We start from the raw sequence: 18279 nt of genomic DNA on the forward strand, positions 1-18279 counted from the left end.
ACACGTTTATTTACTGTTATTACCAGTGTCTAATTCACCAACAAAGTATGTAAGAACAGTTATCCAGACATGTTTATTTACTGTTATTACTAGTGTCTAATTCACCAACAAAGTATGTAAGAACAGTTATCCAGACATGTTTACTGTTATTACTAATGTCTAATTCACCAACATATAAGAACATGTAAGAACTTTTTAGAATGACATTTTTCTTTAATTTTTAAATCTTTAGATTTTAACTTAAATGATACCCAATCGAATGTAAGTGGATTTAGTTTGGGATTGAGAATTTATGAATAATACTATCTAAGACAATGATTTTTGCGTATTATAAAAAATATATAAAGTCATACTGACATCAAAGTTATAAAATGAGAAACACTCTTATATATTTTATAAACTTTTATCCATTAGTTTTTCTTAAATGAATATTAATATGGAGCCGAAAAGAAGTAAACTCCATATTTTTTTATTAAACAGGTAGTTCTTTTTATTTCTGCGAAAATTTGACTATCGCAGTAAATAGAGATCGTTGAGCGAAATTTTTTCGCTCGTAAATTTAAGTTTTTTAAGCCTGACAATCATCGATCAAACTAATAACGTGTAAAGTCCATTAATACAAGCTTTTATGTTTTAAGTATATGCAAAAAGATGTATTTTATTAATGTATATACATTTAAGCTCTTCATAACTCAGGTCGCAATCTCCCCAACAAACATAACTTTCAGATTATTCCACCAGTTTGGAAAATGAAGGAACACTATTTATCCTGTGTTTATTAATTTTGGTTTTCTGTCGCTATGGCAACATCATTTTCAGACGTTAGACCGTGTCGTGAACGTAAGTGTCGCTCCAGATCACGCCGCCTCACGAGGACTTTTCCGCAGTGAGAGCATTGATACGGACTCGTAGTATCTGCATGCAGACGCACATGCTTATTTAAGTTGCTGGGGTCACTAAATGGTCGAAGACAATACTTGCATTTGAGTGGTTTATAACCAGTGTGTGTCCGAACATGAATTTTGAGTCCATATTTTCTTGAGTACACTTTTCCACAATAAACACAGCAGTGACCACGAGGAACCGCATTAGTCTCACCTGAAGAACTAGTAGAAACATAGGATGTCCCCGTGAGAGTTCTAGCAATACCAGGAAAATTTGTACTTTGCTCATTATTTGAAAGATGGAAGACATTGGGCGGAAAAACTGGGTCAGCAAGAGGAAGAGGATCATGGAAACCTCGTGCTGGTAACTGCTTCTGATATTGATTGGTGACAATGGTTACAGTCTCAGGCCATCTGGAGAAATGCAGAGAGGACATGCCACCATGATCAGCAGAGAGTCTTTCAGAGGTTGTATTTAGCTGAGCAGGTTTAAATCGACCACTGCACTCCAGAATAATATGGGCCTTTAAAGGGTTTGGATGAGAAAATGTGGTACCGCAAACAACACAAGAATACTGTTCTTGACCTGTAACAATATTACATTTAATGTTAATGAATATTCGCAAAATATCATGACATTGACATTAATTAACAATTTACTCTGCCCTATAAGGAACTTTAAATGAGTATTAATACTTTCTGTGAGGTTCATGTCTAATATATACATGAAACCCTGTTACTTTAATTAAACAATTACTTCTTTGAAATATTGCTTAGTTTCATTTATTACAATAAAATTTAACTTCAACACTATTCAAATCATTAATGGAGTCCTGTCATTGTTTTATCCTGGTTACTATGATCACTTGCTCCATTTTTATGTAAGTTCTTTTCCAACTTATTGGCGGCCCGGCATGGCCAGGTGGTTAGGGCATTCGACTCGCAATCTGAGGGTCGAATCCCTCTCACACCAAACATGCTCGCCCTTTCAGCCGTGGGGGCGTTATAATGTGACGGTCAATCCCACTATTCGTTGGTAAAAGAGTAGCCCAAGAGTTGGCGGTGGGTGGTGATGACTAGCTGCCTTCCCTCTATTCTTACACTGCTAAATTAAGGACGGCTAGCGCAGACAGCCCTCGTGTAGCTTTGCGCGAAATTCAAAAACAAACAAATCAACTTATTGGACATCAGACGACAGCCCTTTCACCCAAAAAATACCCCTTTCAACGTTTTACCTCAGTCCAATAAACTAACATTATCGCATCTTTGCTGTTTTTTGTTTTGTTTTGTTTTTGGCTTTATTCCATTGAACTAAACCAAATAAATATAAATATTTCGTCAGTTTAATGAAAACTATATTAATTTAGTATATGAAACAAATACTAGGCCAATACTTTCTAACAAATATCACTAACACTGGTTTGTACGACTTTAAAAATCGGGCCCTAAAGAAAGCAGTACATTGATCACAGGTTGGAATAAATCAGAAGGTAAAATATCTTATAATACAATTATTAGATTTTCTCGCCATGTAAAGATTATATCACGATGTTAAACATCAAAAAAATTTAAGAATGTGACGAAAAATGATTGTTAGGACGAACAATAAACATAAACATTCCCACTGAGTAGACGTTTCTTTGTCTATTTAGCTATCACTTTGTTTATGTATATTAATTTTCACTTACCAAGAAATACTTCAGAGGTTGTGGATACTATTCAAAGATGGGAGTTAGAGTTAACAAATTGAAAATAACTGAGTTTACGCTATATGAAAGAGATTTTTTTCTAACATACCAAGTATCTGACTAGGCAAGAGAAACGGAATGGCCTGTTCGAACAACATGTCTGTTGCAAACCACACAAACAGTTCCTCTCCTGCTGATATATTTCGAGTTGTTTCTAGAACTAGATGTTCTTCGCTGGTTCTAGTCAGTTGAGCATTTTGTTCATGACAGTCTCGTGCCACGCGTACTAGTTTCACCCATCGTCTTGAACTAGGATTCTCGTGAAGTAGTATCGTTCCACTATTTAATGTAGCCTACACAAAAGATAAAGAAACATTTACTCAGTGACTAACGCCTGGTAATTAATTATTGGTCACTAAATAATATAAGAAGTAGAACAGCATCACGTTAGTCACTAGTCGACATGAAGCTGACAAACTAGTTTTATATATATATATATATTTTGTTTATATATATTATAAACAAAAATTTACTCCATTCTTCCTTATAATTAGTTTAACTAATATTATTGGTCATAATGTTTAATATACACATATAGTTTTATTTTTTTACATTTATGTAGATTATTCTGCTTACTATACGAATTTAGGAAAACCTAAATCTAAGCTAGTAGAATATTTTGAGATACTATTCGGATTACGACCGAGTAAATCGATAACGTCGAGATTACCCAACTGATAAATCAATGTATTCTAATCATTATTTTATTTATTTTTTCTTTTAGTTAATTCTTTCATTACATTATTTCCCCTAGTTAGTCCGTTACTTAAAATTAATTACATTACTTCTTTAGTTATTTTTCTTATATTTCAGTTATAATCTATGTAGTTAGCTTGTTTTGATCAGAAGTTATTAATGATAATCATAATCACTTATGTGAAGAAAGAGAGAGAGAAACAGATATTATTCAACACTTAACAAAAATCAACGTTGTTTTTTTTTCAGTCAACGGTTTACTGTAGTTATCTAATAACCTCGAAAAATTCACATTTCTTCACAATTAGTTGAAGAAGAAATTATTGGCCATTATCTAAAAACAAGAAATCCTGGGCTAACTTTGAACACGCAAAGATTACGAAGTTCACGTGCACAAGTTTTCTTGAAGCAAATCATTACACACATTATTAGTATTCTAAATTTTAAGGGTACGTGAATTAAATACTCATACAGATATGTGTATAAATGTTTTCATGAAGAGGCGGATAATTTCACGGATTGATTATGAATATTTAAAAACCAACATGTGAGTGGAAAAAGGGCGGATTGATTAAAATGAAAAACATGATCTACCTAAGAATCAATTTTAATATCTACTTTCTTGTTTTATCCGTTTTGGTTGGTCTTTTAGCTCAAATATACACAATGGGCTATCTGAACTTTTCTCACTGGCGGGAATTGAACCCCAGATTTTAGTATTGTAAATCAGGAAACTAACAGCTGTACCACCAGGGGAGTTATTTTATTCCTATTATATTATGTTTTTATCACTGTATTTTTTTTTGTTGTTGTTTTCTTACATAAAATTATTTAATTAGAAAAAAACATATAAATAAATAGTAATTACATAAGTTTGAGTCTGTATTAAAAACATTTTTAGTATTTGATCATTGTTTTGAGAAACAACTGACAATGAGAGTGATGCTAGGTTCACATGTGTATTTGATAATATAATGCTCTCTGTTTAATATAATTAGTGTTTCTAATTATAGTACAGCAAACAATATAAACAACAACTTTCATTTAATATTATAGATATATTGAATATAAACTATCGCTATATGGGCATACCTGAAGTACTCGTCTAATAAGTCCCGAATGGATCAGCCTATGGAGACACAGCCCGACTGTGAGCGGTAACGACTGCGAGCCGATAGGTATGGGACAGTCAACCGCCACGGTTGTCTCCATTGCAGAATACTCGGCTGTAAATTCACCATCTCGCAGAGAGTTGGAAGCCCAAGAGTGTTCTGGACGAATCATGCTTAAACCCTCTTTAGTCAGCTTTCTGACATTACTCTGAAAGCGGACAGAAAAGTCTGCTCCTTTCCTCCGAGCAAGACCGTCACCTGTGTCGGCTCCCATACCAGGATCCTCCAGACCGCAAGTTCGGAGGGATTTGCGCACTTGATTATGTGTAACCAGCTGTGTAACCAGCAACCACCGTGAAGAAGTTTCATCTTATTAGTCTCAGTGGGGTCGAAAGCTGGGTTCTTCTGTTATACTAAAACTCAATCATTTATTATAACTGATTATTTATTTTGCATTATGGAAACAATATTTTCCTATAATATTCTAGAGTTCGTTACAGCTTTCTTTCCGAAATGTGCAAAAGTTAAACCAAAAAAATACGAAAATATTGTGATTCTATACTATGAAGCATTTTTTTTTAAAAATAAATTTGATTATTAACAACATTTTAAAAACAAAATATGTAATTGTGGTGTGATTCCTACATTAGCGCCTCACTTCAGTAAATGATGAGAACTTTTACCCTTTAAGGTATATGGAAATAAGAACTGTGTAAACATGTGCATATGAATAGTGTGAATGTATACCTTTATATATGTATTTCTTGTATCAACGCTTCATGTTTTTAATATATGACTACACACCATTTAGTTTGTTTAGGCTATACACATGTAATTTAAGAATATATATATGTTCATACATTTACATCTTATATAGTCTTCCAAAACGGAATGAAGAAGTCTTTCTCAGTCTTCCAGTACATCAGAAGTTACTTTGAGAACTTTCAATGCTAAAAATCCGGGTTCGATTCCCCGCAGTGAACAGGATTTATACAGCCCATCGTGTAGCTTCACGCCAAAAAACATTAGCTTTTTACCGCTACTGATTTTCTATCTTAAAAAAAGCGTTTTAATCTAGTTTCGATATCATAGAAATCAACATTTTTTTAGTATTTATACTAAATGGTTTTATTTTTTTTCTTAAGTCTAATATCTCATGTACTTGATATTACTGACTAAAGTTACTTACATATAGCCAATCGTAAATTTGCTAAAATACAAGAAACCAACTTCTATCTTGCTTTGAGTATTTCCAACAATTTTACACATAGACATACAGTTATTCAAGAAAATAAATACAACTGGAGTATGGAAAACAAAATGGGAATCGTAGAATGGTCCTCGTAAGAGACACGTGGAAGAAGAACACAAGCAACAATGAGGATACCACATATTTCAAATCGTAAGCGTCATCTGTGAAACGAAATTATAACTTAAATTTTGATGCATATATGATTCCTTGAACCAATGTACTACTGCCTACAGTTAGTTGGGCAACGATATTTACTCCTAAAAATAAAAAATCAAATCAAGTTACCCAAAACTGGGGTGATATGTGTAGTAATATTTATTCTCGAGCCTAGCTTTGAGAAAAAATAAAAATAAAAAAACATTGAAAGTAAGGAGCGTCTGTGGTATTTGTGAATTAACATGTAGATATGTGTGTGAGTGAGTGTAAGAGAGAATCCAGTGACAGGAAGAAACAGGAGACAGACCTATTTATTTTAAAATTATCATTTTCCAGTTTTTCAGATAATAAGAAATTTCAAGTGTTTTTCGAAACTTCACAGCTCTTTCTCAGCCTGAACGATATAGATTATTACAAATTTTAGTCCACCCCCCCCCCTTCCCCTCAGCGGTATGTCTGAAAGTTTATTAACGCTGAGAACCGGGTTTCGATACTCTTAGTGGGCACAACAAGGTAGCGCATTCTGAAGCTATGCGCTTAGCAACAAACAAACAAATGTTTCAGCTTTATGTTTTCATGCGATAAAAACTGTCTGTTCATTATGTTCCATACTGGATTATTCTCTCTAAAAAATGATAATAATTTTAAGTTTTTGAATAATTTTGAAAGTTAATATGGAAAATTTTTTAACTTTTTTGTAGCGGTATATATAGTTGCTAAAAATAGTACTGGACTTTATCTTACATTTCTTCTTCAAGTACGGTAGTTAAATCTTCATTTTTAAAACTTTTTAGCAGGAAGTTCTCTCAGGACAAGTGAATGAACTAAGAAATAACTTAACTAAAGATTATTTTGAAATATTAAAAGAATAAAAGTTGTTACATGACTTGTCATTCTACCCCTTCACTGAAGTTTAGGCTAGAAATGAAAACTCCACATATACAATTACTGAAGCTCATTATTAGATTTTAGTCCAATTCCTGTAATGACAACGTGTATCACTGGATAGTATTCTCGGAAGTGTATCCTGAATCATTGTTTACATGAACCATTCGTTGTCTGAAGAACTGAGGACTTGTTAACTTCACATTAAACCTGCCAAAGCACCCGGTGACCGAGCTCACACCTGCGGTTATCCCGCCAGTGTGGCTTGTGATGCTGTGGCCGTCAGCTGGTTGGCACTCTTGTTAAATTACCATTACTGCCTTGTTTTGAGATTATGAGAGAAAGCGGAACCTGTGACAAGTGCGGGGTTCTCCGTCACTGAGTCAGAGAAGAGCTTTTCCAGCTGCCCGGTTCACACGACGTCATAGCCGGCCGCTTTGCTTCTTTTCCGGCTGACTCCCGTGGCCAATCGTCCGCTAAGTCGATGCTCAATGAAGCCAAGCTGTCTAGTAAGAAAAGTTGTTCTGTATTAGTTTCCTATTATAACAACACTGACATATAATCCTCGCTCATATGGTCCCAGAACTAGGGGAAAATGCAAGCAAATGTTCGTATTCTCAGAACACTGACTTCTATAAAAAATTCAATTCTATCATATACTATACTTAAAACTTTAATATAACCCAAAATAACAAGAAATCAGAAAAAAAGCAATATATAACAATAAAGGCTCGAATTTTATTTACGCAAGCTTTGGGAAGCTAGTTGTGGTTTTTCATTCATATGAAAACATATAAAGTACAGTATACAAAGCAGTGAAAATTATTTTAAAACATAAGTAATTGTTTCAACGGCACAGAATACGTACACATTAAGAAGTCAACACGTTCAATTTAGTTAAAAATAACTAATGAAAATATGTGCAGCGAGTCGAAACGATATTGTACAGTACAGAAAAACGGCTGTGGAAATCTCTGTCGTTTTTTAAAACCTAAATTTAGGTTTTGTCTGGATACGGTATGAAATATATTTGTAAATAGATTTGAATAAATATCTTAGACCTAACCAGTATAGTCGTAGAAGAAAAGATTGCTAACGTGACATGTGATAATCCAACATGTCCTACGCTCTTCTCAAATAGGCCTAAATTTCGAAAACAATCTACCGTTGCTCATGGTAATCTTCAGGTATCTTTGATTTACTACTTAGGTTTACATGGGATATCAAAAACGTAAAGAACTTGATATTTACACTTGGAGTATGCTAGTAATGATTTTAGAAAAACACGTAGGTTCAAGAAGTCTTGAGAGAAATGAATTAAAAACCCCATAGCCCGAGCGCTTTCGAAAGGTGGACCTTTCTTCTTCAGGGGCAAACTGGGAGTATACTAGTGGTAAAATCATATATAATATTGAACTTTAAAACTGGTACACAATTAAAAGCATTTTATTTAAGCCTATCTATGGCCTTCAAAAAATTGACGAATCCAGATGTTTCGACATTGCAACTTTATACACAAGTGCCAAAACACAATAATTATGCTAGTGATATTTACGTCTACCTATCTGCGATGAACTTGGCTGGGCAATTTCTTAAGGAATTGAAATGTAACTTTGAAAACTTACACCTATACCATAGTTCAAATGAATTTTGGGTTAGAAAGCCTAATAACGAGATATGAACTTTAAGTTTACTTACAGGACTGTCTGTAGAGGGATATTTTCAGCATTTGTTACTAGCAATCCAAAGAAGATCGACTGGTAATAGGAATTTTTGTACTATCTTAACTTAAAGATAGAATATTAACTTTCTGTGACAAGAGATTTTATCTAGTTTTACACACACCCCAGTTTTTATTACCTTTTGTTAACATAAACCAGTAAACTATTTTTTGACAGTTATCTACCCCTAGCGTTTAAAGATATATATATTATGTTACAGCGTGTTCTGAAACGAGTTCCGTAAAACACTTAGACAAGCGAAGATGTCAGTATATCTATTTGGAGTTTCAAAATAGATTAAAGTATTGTGGTTTAAAATAATTGCGAATATACACCCATTTAATTCGATAGACTGCGAGGAGATGTGACTTTACAGTAAGGAACACAATTCTCCACGCACAAATAATAAATTCACAAAAGTGTACTGTTTCTATTCTGGGCCAACCAGGGAAAACGCTACGCATAACTGTTATACATAGAATTAATATTGTGAAAACACAGAAACTACTTGTAACAAGAGCTTCACGTACATTTATAAGATACCGTAATGTTTTTCAGCCATTAATACTGAGAGAATAACCATTTTTATTCATAGTAATATTCCAGTAATAATAATAAAAGAACACAATATTGTGTTTAGCAGAAGACAACGTGAAAACGAAAAGACGCACTAATGTGTCGAAGCTAGTTTCTCTGATATCAGATTTCTGACAGTTCTTTCGGTTTACTGTGATTTTCTCACTTACCCCAATAATACTTTCAATAATTACTCTTAGCAGTGTAACTCTTAGTCAAGGGTACTCCCACTGTAAAAAAAAAAACTTGTTTGTTGATTACAGTGGTTAAGTTTATTTGCTACATGAATCAGCATGTTTCGGGGAAGTTATAATTATCTTTAAATGTCGTTTGTTGTTGTATCGGCCAAGTTTCAATACAATTGAAGCTCTTCAAAACATGCTATCCCATGAAGAAAAAGGCTCAAGTCCGTGATACCATATACAAATAGTACAAGTGGACCTAATGAAAGCTAAAAGAAAAATCATGACGGAACTGAACTTGATGACACATAGATTCCGATCGCAAAATTTCTATTTATCTACCTGTTATTAATAAGAGCATTTTTCCTTTTGTTTTTCTTTGATTATTAGTAAAATTAACCTTCATATTTGCTGTTTTATTTTACCGTATTGTTATAACGAAGTGGAAGTGTTATCTTTCCTTTTGTCCCCCAGTGGGTCATTTGGTATGTTTACGGCTTACAACGCTGAAATCCGGAGCTCGAATCCCCGTGATGGACAGAGCGCAGATAGCCCGTTATGTAGCCTTGCTCTTACAAACAAACAAACTTTTCTGTCATTTAGTTAATGCAATGCATATCTAAGCGCAGTGAACAAAACCCAGTTTCTTAGCAGGCGTTATGGATTAGTTTTTATTACTTTGTATGGTGTGATTTATCATATCTTCTAAGCTTCGAACATCTTATCTTATTCATTGTCTATAAGCCCATGGACTGATACAACTGAAAAAAGTTGTTGAATTCTCTTTGAAAACGTGTGTAAAATAAAAAATCAATAAAAAAGACATTAAGAAATACACGAGATGTAAAATCTCCAATTTTGATTGAATTATTTTCTTTCTTTTTTCTTCTTCGCACTGAAAGTACGGAAAATTTATTTGATAGAAAAACATACTTTCATAGATTTTTTTCAAATCTGGTACACTGGTAGATCTTTAAAACCCGCAATTGGTTGTCAAATTTGGCCTAACTATAAACCACTTGTGCAAAGTTATTCAATAATAACCGTTCAATTTTGACCAAAGGTTTTGCGCACGCCTACGCAGACGTCACGTTAGCTATCGGTCTGAAACTTTTACTACAGCTTCATGTAAGAGTGAAGGTGGACCGTTTTTATATTTTTCTTATTCGGAGTGAAGACGGCTGATTTACAACAACAAATATACAGTGTGAAAGCAAGTGAAGATACGTAAGTATTGGTTAGGCCAAGCAAACTTGATTAGCAGTTTCTAGCTCAAGTTTCCAAAAGAATCATACGGGTGGACGGTTATTATTCATTATTAGCTGCCAACTTTTAAGCACAAGTGTGCTAAATATAATGAATTTCTCCTAATTAAAGAACGTTTAGTATCAGGTGATGTAGCATAAATAACGATGCTTGAAAACGGCTGTACCGAGTGCATGCGGGTGATGACAAGAATCTGATAATCTAGTTTCCGTGGCGTTACTTCAAAGGAATTTAGTTACACTGTTTTAGAACGGAAAAACGACCACCAAGTATTTTATACAGAATCTGCTTGGTTCTGTAAAGTATAGGTCTGTTCCGAATAATAAGGTTGCGATCCTAAAGCTAAAGTTGGTTACAATTGAGTGTCAGTTTTTGTTTCTTGTTGTGGTTTGCTGGTGTGTATTGAAAAATGTCATGATATCTAATCCAAAAACACCTTGTGTGTGAAAAAAAAAAATTGCTGCCAAAAAGGATTGAGTATGCGACTTAAACGGAATGAAATCAAAATTAGCATTGATAAGCATTTACAACAAATATTCATTATTAGTTAGAACACACAGTAGAAAAGACCGCAAAATGTGGAAAAATATTCAAAAATGTTCAAATACACGTCTATAACGTTGTAAGTAATAATGAAAATGCTTTTGTTACAGACGCGTGTTTTAACATTTTTCAACATTTTTTCATTATTAGTTAGCCAGGCCACGTTTTTTGTTCAACTTGAGCCATTATGGTATGCAAAACCTAAGGTGTTTTTAAATTTTTAATTTTAGATATATATAAATAAAAATGACTATTAGAGTCTGTCTTGTATTCAGCCCCAGTATTTCAGCGGTAAATCTGAGGGCTTATAATGCTGAAAAAACTAGGTTTTGATACCGGTGGTCGATTGACACAGATAGCTCATTGTGCAGCTTTGCGCTTAACAACAATCAAACCAAATAAATGATAATTATGTTTAAATATTTTAAATAGCGTCACCTAGAGGACAAAAATACTACTATTCAGGTTGATCATTTTCATGGTAGGTGAGTACTGTGGGTAAGGGTTCGTTCATTGGTGAGATTATGAGAAAAAGTTTGGAATTTCTGCTAGCTCGATGATTCAAAAATTGTTTAATTCCGAAATTGATTTAAGAACTTATTTACTTAGTTTACGTTAGGAAAATAGTGTTGTTGCAAGAAGATCTGCTCTACCCACAGTAACACGACTAGTATTATTAGTGGTACTGTCACACGAGTAACACCGACAGTGTAAAACACAAGTTCAGTTTGTAAACGCCCAGGTGTTAATTATGTTATGTTGACTGGATCGGCGAATAGGTTTAATAAGGCCCAAGGATTGATCGTATCTTTTACCGTCTGTCTAATGATATAACGTATTGTTGGTATGTCACATTTCATAAATTATAATGTAATATTTTTGTAAGTGAATTTCATATTTTGAATATATATGAATGTTACTGTTTACACAAGTAACATGACTAAAACTCAACTATAAAATTAAAAGTTAATTGTATTGCACTTGTAAGTTGTTGTGTAAGTAAAATAAACTGTAATGTAATTTCTAGGCTAGCCTACTATTAGTAGTACTAATGGTAATAAAATTATAATTATAACTTATAAGTTATAGTACTGAATAAGATGTTTCAAAAACTTTATTATTTGCTGATAAATTACTAAAGAATATTTTATGGCCACTCAGAACTGAAGAATCAAAACTGCAAAGTATGTATTGAAAACTTATATTTTATGAATTTATTGTATTAATAAATGTATATCCTTGCATTAGCTTCAAATAGTGGGTATTAATGAAGAACAAGCCATCGCCTTGTGTTGATTACTTTCCTACCCTGTGTACACAGTGCATGAAATAATGGAATAGAACCTATTTTCTGTTTTATTGGTTTTTGGAACACTGTAATGATTAAAGAGGGGCGGGTGGGTATATTCACGTTGCGACAGTAGAGGTGAAATTCTTGGACTGTCTTAAGATAAGCTATTGAAAAAGCATATGCCAAGAATGTTTTCTTTAATCAAGAAAGAAAGCTATACAGGACTGTACATGGACCCTTACTCTCTTAGATAAATATGGTTGTCTTCGGATCAAGGAAACTGGGAAAAGTACAATACATGATTTTGCCTTCCTGGACTTGAAAGAGCTCTTAAATTTCATTTTAGTGTTGTGAAACTGGGAAAAATGAAAATAACAAAATAAAATTTGTGGAAAATATGAACAAATAATGGATGAATAAAAAGCAGTGTCTGAAATATGTATTGGAATATCACCTGCCTTTGTAGAATCTTTATTAGCTATGGTTGAACTGGTGAGTAGGCATATAGAAAACTTGGGTGCTACTATAGGGTGCGGTCTACAAAGATATTTAAACTATAGCGTGCGGTCTACACAGATACTATCATCATCACTGATTTAATGATTCACTAAAACATAAATTCTTGCTAAATAATTTATATCTATCCACATTTTTGTTCAGCAAATATTAATAACTTAATAAGTTGTTTGAAAAGAGTACTTTAAATTTAGGTTATAACTGTGCTAGTTTTGATAGTTGAAATTTATTTCATTCCGATTATATTTGCCCCAAAATGTTATGTAATAGTATTTTGTACTTTATTACTTTAAAAACATAATTTATAATAAATGATGCCAATTGCAAATAAATGAAAGTTAAAATGGTAATGATGATAGTATCTGTGTAGACCACATGCTATAGTGTAAATATCTTTGTACACTGCATGCTAAAGTAGCACCAAAATTTTTGTATTTTGGGAAAAAACTAACTTAATTTTTGATATCTAAATTGAAAAAAAAATAATTAGTGTGATGTCACTTTACAAATCCTGGTCAGATTTAATATTTTTGTTATCTATAATTTGAGTGTATTAGTCAATGTGTATAAAAACTCAGTGTAATTTAATTTTCTCTCCTAATAGTCAATACTTGTTTTAGTTGAATATTTGTTCTTGTTTTTCACTGTATCTTGTTGTGATGTATGTATAAAATACTTGTGTTATTTTATTCTCTTGCTTTTGCATGAGTAAATAGAAATTAAAAAAGGAAATGTACTGAGTGCCAGTGAACCAGTTCTAAAAGTCTTTTGGATAGAACCCTGGCAAAAGTTTTGTAGCTGATAATTGACCATTTTCTTAAACTTGTAACATGCTAAGGGTACTGGCCACTACCAGACTAGGTCTTGTGAGTCTTTGGTTCATAAATATATATATAAAGACCCTGTCAGTAACACTGGTCAGTAATTGCTCATTATTTGATAGGTTCAAACCTTTGACTGGTAGCTAACCTTCTTCGCAGGTCATTCTATTCATAACTTGCTCTTTTTTTTTTTCTTTTTGAGCTATATGAAAATTGATTAGTAAGGCAAGATTTTTCCTTGTGAAACCATGCTGACTATCCAATGAAGTTTTAAGCTTTGTTAAAGGAGTTTGTGAAACATTTTTTATTAGACTTTCAAGAACTTTTCCCACCACTGATGTAAGGCTAATAGGTCTATAATAACTGGGATAATTTTTATCACTTTTCTTAAAAAGAGAAATAACATTAATCAACTTCCTATCTTCTTGCACCAGTTCAATATTTAAGGACTTACAAAAAATAGGAAGTGGCTCGCATATCTAATCCTTAACCTTCCTGAAAATCTTTGGAGTAATATTATTTTGCCAAGGAACTTTATCATTCTTTAAACTTTGTAATTTTTTTCTTAGCAAGCTCAGAATTAATATGATAATCTTTTTCAATATTGTTTCTGTCTATCATTTATTGAGGATAAGAAATATTGCATAAATCTTCAATTGTAAATATTGAAGAAAAGTAAAATGTAATAACCCACCATCTCATATCATCAGACATTAGCCTCCCTGTATCATCTCTAAATGGTCTTAATCCCATTTTAGTATTTTGTTTACCCTTAATATACTTAAATAAATCCTTGGTATTAATTTTTGTAGAATTTCAAAGGGAAAGTTATTGAAAAGATAGTTATTAAGAATTTTATAGTGTTAGGAGAAAAGACTCCAAAGATAACTTAAAATGGTAATTTTAGCATGATCTATATGTGACTGTAAGATGAGGTTGAGGTTATACTGTCTTACAAGGTTATATAAAAATAATTCATAAATAGTGAGCCATGATTCACAAGTTTATTGAACTCTTAGGGATATTTACAATGAGTGTTAGAATGGAGATGCATGTAATACAAACAAAAAATAATTATATTCATTAAGCTAAAATACAGTTTGCTTGAGTAAGAAAATTACAAATCATTATAATCATTCCTTTCGTAAGTTTCATTGCTCTTACTTTAATAAGTTTATTTAAATTAGTTACTTTTTAAACCATTGGTATTTTCACAACTTAGATTTTGAGAAGTAATTATTGGAATACTAAGTTTATTATACCTGCTGTTGTGCAGCTATATAATGTGAAGAACTGAATAGTGGCCAATGACACTTTTTCTTCAGTTCACCTATCCTGTATATAGGTTTTTCTCCTAATGACTATAAAACACACTCACCTCAACAGTATGGTTGATAGTTCTTTCTTTTTTCTAATGAAATATATATATAACAAATGCTTACTGCTTTCAGAGATTCTGGGTTACCATCTTGAAGTACAAAAACAGTTGAGTTGCTGATGTTATGATTGGGATTCTTTTTCTTTGTGTCTCACTGAAGCCACTAGCTTTTGTATAGTGCCCAAGGTAGCCATGGTAATGAGGCCAGTTCTTGTTTTTCATGCTTGCACACTAACCTCTCGAACCCTCTCTGAAATATCAACCCAGTGAGCCATTGGTTAAGCATATTTTCTTGGTCTAATTAGTACCAGCAAGAACTATATGCTTATTCCACCAAACACTCACTTGTAGGAATTAATGTTGTACACTTAGTTTTATGCTCTTACGTTCTTGCTCTTCATAACTGTTTTCTTGGGAACCTCTTATATAGTCAGTGATGTGGTTGGACATGATAGTGACAATCAATGCCTTTATTCGGATGATATTACCATGACATACTACACAAAGCCTCCTTTGTAAGTGAGTTACAACTGAATTTTTGGAAACTCAGGCCAAGGTTCCAACTAACCCTATCCTGGTCAGCAGGTTGACATTGTATCACTCTTGTTTGCTTTGTCCTCATTCTTAGAACATTTAACCTAATTGTATGACAGGGTCATAGGAAGCAGTTAAGTCATGGCTTGACCACTTTTTCATGGCATGTATAGCTTTAACCAGGCACGGGTGAAAGGTCAGTGTACTAAAAATAATAGATATATATAAATGTATAATGTTATGAGATTTATGCTATTTCGTCTAAACATTTATGTTTTCGTGTTATAATTTTTGTTCATTCTAGAATAAAAGAGGCATAATTTATGTTTATTTCCTAGTTTTTTATGGTGGTTGCGAGATCGGTCAAATTTACCAAACCTGTACAGAGATTAATTACTGAAAATAACAGATAAAATATATAAATTTTTTGTTAAGAAATGTTCGGTAACTATCAGGACATTATAAAGATTTTGCATGTGAAATTTCAAAATAAAAGTGTTTTTAATCTTAAAATGAAAATTACTTTGCATGAGAGAAACTTTGCTTTACAAACCTTAAGAATTAATCCAAAAAAAATAGATATTTTGTTTATGAAAGCATTGTAATGTTTACTGATAAACTGCCAAAAAATATTAACATTCACTTACTAATTTAAAAGCTACAGCATGAAAACTATAACAAGCAGAAAATGGTTACGAGCCCGGGTTGAAAGAGTTAATACGACTTTCAGGGTGTCTAACCAATTACATACCATACTAAGTTACAAGCAAGAATATAAACTTTGGATCTGACCTTGTACATTATTGATTTGCTGAGACATCAGTAAATTTGTCAAATCCACCAGAGAAGCCACTCCAATTTTTCCATAGCTTTCAAAGCAATTATTTAATTGTGTAATTATTTGATTGGCATTTTTTTAACCAATAGAAAGAGCATGTTTCCATCTACATAAAATTTATTACAGTTGCTATCCAAGATGATACTACACCTCCTCACACAGTTAAGCTATTTTCCCCACATGTCTGCCTTAGAGATTGTATGCTGCTAGCCTTTAGTGAATTCCCGCTGAATCTCACAAGATATTTCATGAATTGCAATAGTGCATAATTATATCATTATGCAGCAAAAGCCCTCCACCAATATGAGGGTGACAATACTCCATGCACATTAACTCATTATACATTTGCATTCATTAATCTTCATTCTTTAACTTGGCACTGAATACATCAGACATATTTTTGTTTTTTCAGTTTCATGAGATTTACACTGTTTAAGAAACCTTGTCGAAATGTTGTACATTTGCTGTTATGTTAAACTTATATTAAAGTTTTTCTTCATTACCCATTCAAGCCATCTCCAACCATTATTGTACCTTAAGACCTTGTCTTTGTTGTTTGTGTTAACCATATATGACTAAATAATAATCTAGCTTTAACTTATTGTGTTATATATATATAATTTACTAATAAAACCAGTTGCTTTAATAAAATGTTATTCATTATTTATTTGCTCTTAAAAAGTAGGTTTTTGAAAAACTTGCTAACTTAACTATTTCAGAAATACTAGACAGTCTAGCAATATGTAATTTACAGAAACAGGACTTGTGTTTAATTTAGACTCTCTCTTTCATGTACTAATCCAAACAGGATGTTGGTGACCATGGTCTTCCACAGATCTCTTCTCCATGAAACACAGAATTTCCAATGTTAATACATTTATCCATTTAAATAAAGTATTGACATAAGTCAACCTCTGTCTTCCGTGGTCTCTACTTCCTTCAGTCTTTTCAGTTATGACCAAACTTTCAATTTCTTCTTTCCTCATAATGTGTCCAAGAAACTCCAACTATCTCTATCTGATGGTAGTCAGCAACTTCCTCCTGCAACCTGCTCTTGACAAAATATCTTCAGTTGAAGTGTGACTTGTCCAACATAGCTTCAAGATGCACCTTAAAAACCACAATTCAGTTGTTTCAATTCTATTTTCCCTTCTTGTTGATATTATCCAACATTCTTATGCATACGTGAGAACTGGTATAACATAGCAATCCAAAATTCTTAACTTAAATGTTACTATTTGTCATATCTTTTTCACTTTCAGAAATGCATCTTATGCCATCCCTATTCTCAATTTTATTTTATGATCACTTTTACCATCTGATGTTATCCAGCTTCCAGGTAGTTGAATTTATTGACCTGCTTTATCTGTTCATTATATGCTTTGACAATGCATATAGGAATGATATTCTTCTTTGTAATTACCACACATTGTTTTCCTGCAGTTAATACTTGAACCCTTCTTATCATTTTCACTAACAATTTTATCTAAAATCGTTTGCAGCTTGTCTTCTGAATCAGCTATTAAAACTGTCTCATCATCATTATAATGCAACTTGTTCAAATTCTGTCCACCAATGATTAGCCCTGGTAAATCCTCAATCTCCCTCAGGATTTTCTCACTGTACAAGTTAAACACCCCTCGACGTGGATTCCTGTACGTGGTGAAGGTACCTCCCAGAGAAAGTTCTGTAATTTCAGTTACTTCCTCTGGGATCTAAACATCCACCCACATGTTTGCCTTGCTGTGCGTGGCAACCTGTGAAGGGGAGGAGAGGATCCTGGTGGTCAAGTGGTGTCTGGGGCACTGCAACACACCACTTTGGCCTTGAATTCCTGTAGACGGGTGCTCCCCCCAGGGTCAATTGGCTTGTTTTCTTTG

At 33.0% G+C, this 18279-nt stretch overlaps 2 protein-coding genes across 2 annotated transcripts in view; one reads left to right on the forward strand and one right to left on the reverse strand.

The window, feature by feature from the left end:
- Positions 1-778: 778 nt before the first annotated feature.
- Positions 779-4714, reverse strand: LOC106469985 (PR domain zinc finger protein 13-like). Its single transcript, XM_013930504.1, has 3 exons — positions 4421-4714; positions 2682-2925; positions 779-1470 (listed from the first exon to the last, which is right to left on the reverse strand). The coding sequence occupies exons 1-3, from the start codon at positions 4712-4714 to the stop codon at positions 779-781; spliced, it is 1230 nt and encodes a 409-aa protein (XP_013785958.1).
- Positions 4715-11521: 6807 nt separating this feature from the next.
- LOC106469986 (tubby-related protein 4-like) overlaps positions 11522-18279 on the forward strand; it is a gene marked incomplete at its 3' end in the record, with an annotated part of 52717 nt that continues 45959 nt past the window's right edge. The window contains exon 1 of the mRNA XM_013930505.2: positions 11522-11865. The remainder of the gene's footprint in view (positions 11866-18279) is intronic.

The sequence above is a fragment of the Limulus polyphemus genome, unplaced genomic scaffold (genome assembly GCF_000517525.1).
Source record: "Limulus polyphemus unplaced genomic scaffold, Limulus_polyphemus-2.1.2 Scaffold3758, whole genome shotgun sequence".
Classification (NCBI taxonomy): Eukaryota; Metazoa; Arthropoda; class Merostomata; order Xiphosura; family Limulidae; genus Limulus; species Limulus polyphemus.

Coding starts and splice junctions, on each gene's coding strand:
- LOC106469985 (XM_013930504.1), bottom strand. CDS start 4,714: ATGGGAGCCGACACAGGTGACGGTCTTGCTCGGAGGAAAGGAGCAGAC. Junction 2,926..4,420: donor TTATTAGACGAGTACTTCAG/GTATGCCCATAT, acceptor TCTTTTGTGTAG/GCTACATTAAATAGTGGAAC. Junction 1,471..2,681: donor CTTGCCTAGTCAGATACTTG/GTATGTTAGAAA, acceptor ATATTGTTACAG/GTCAAGAACAGTATTCTTGT.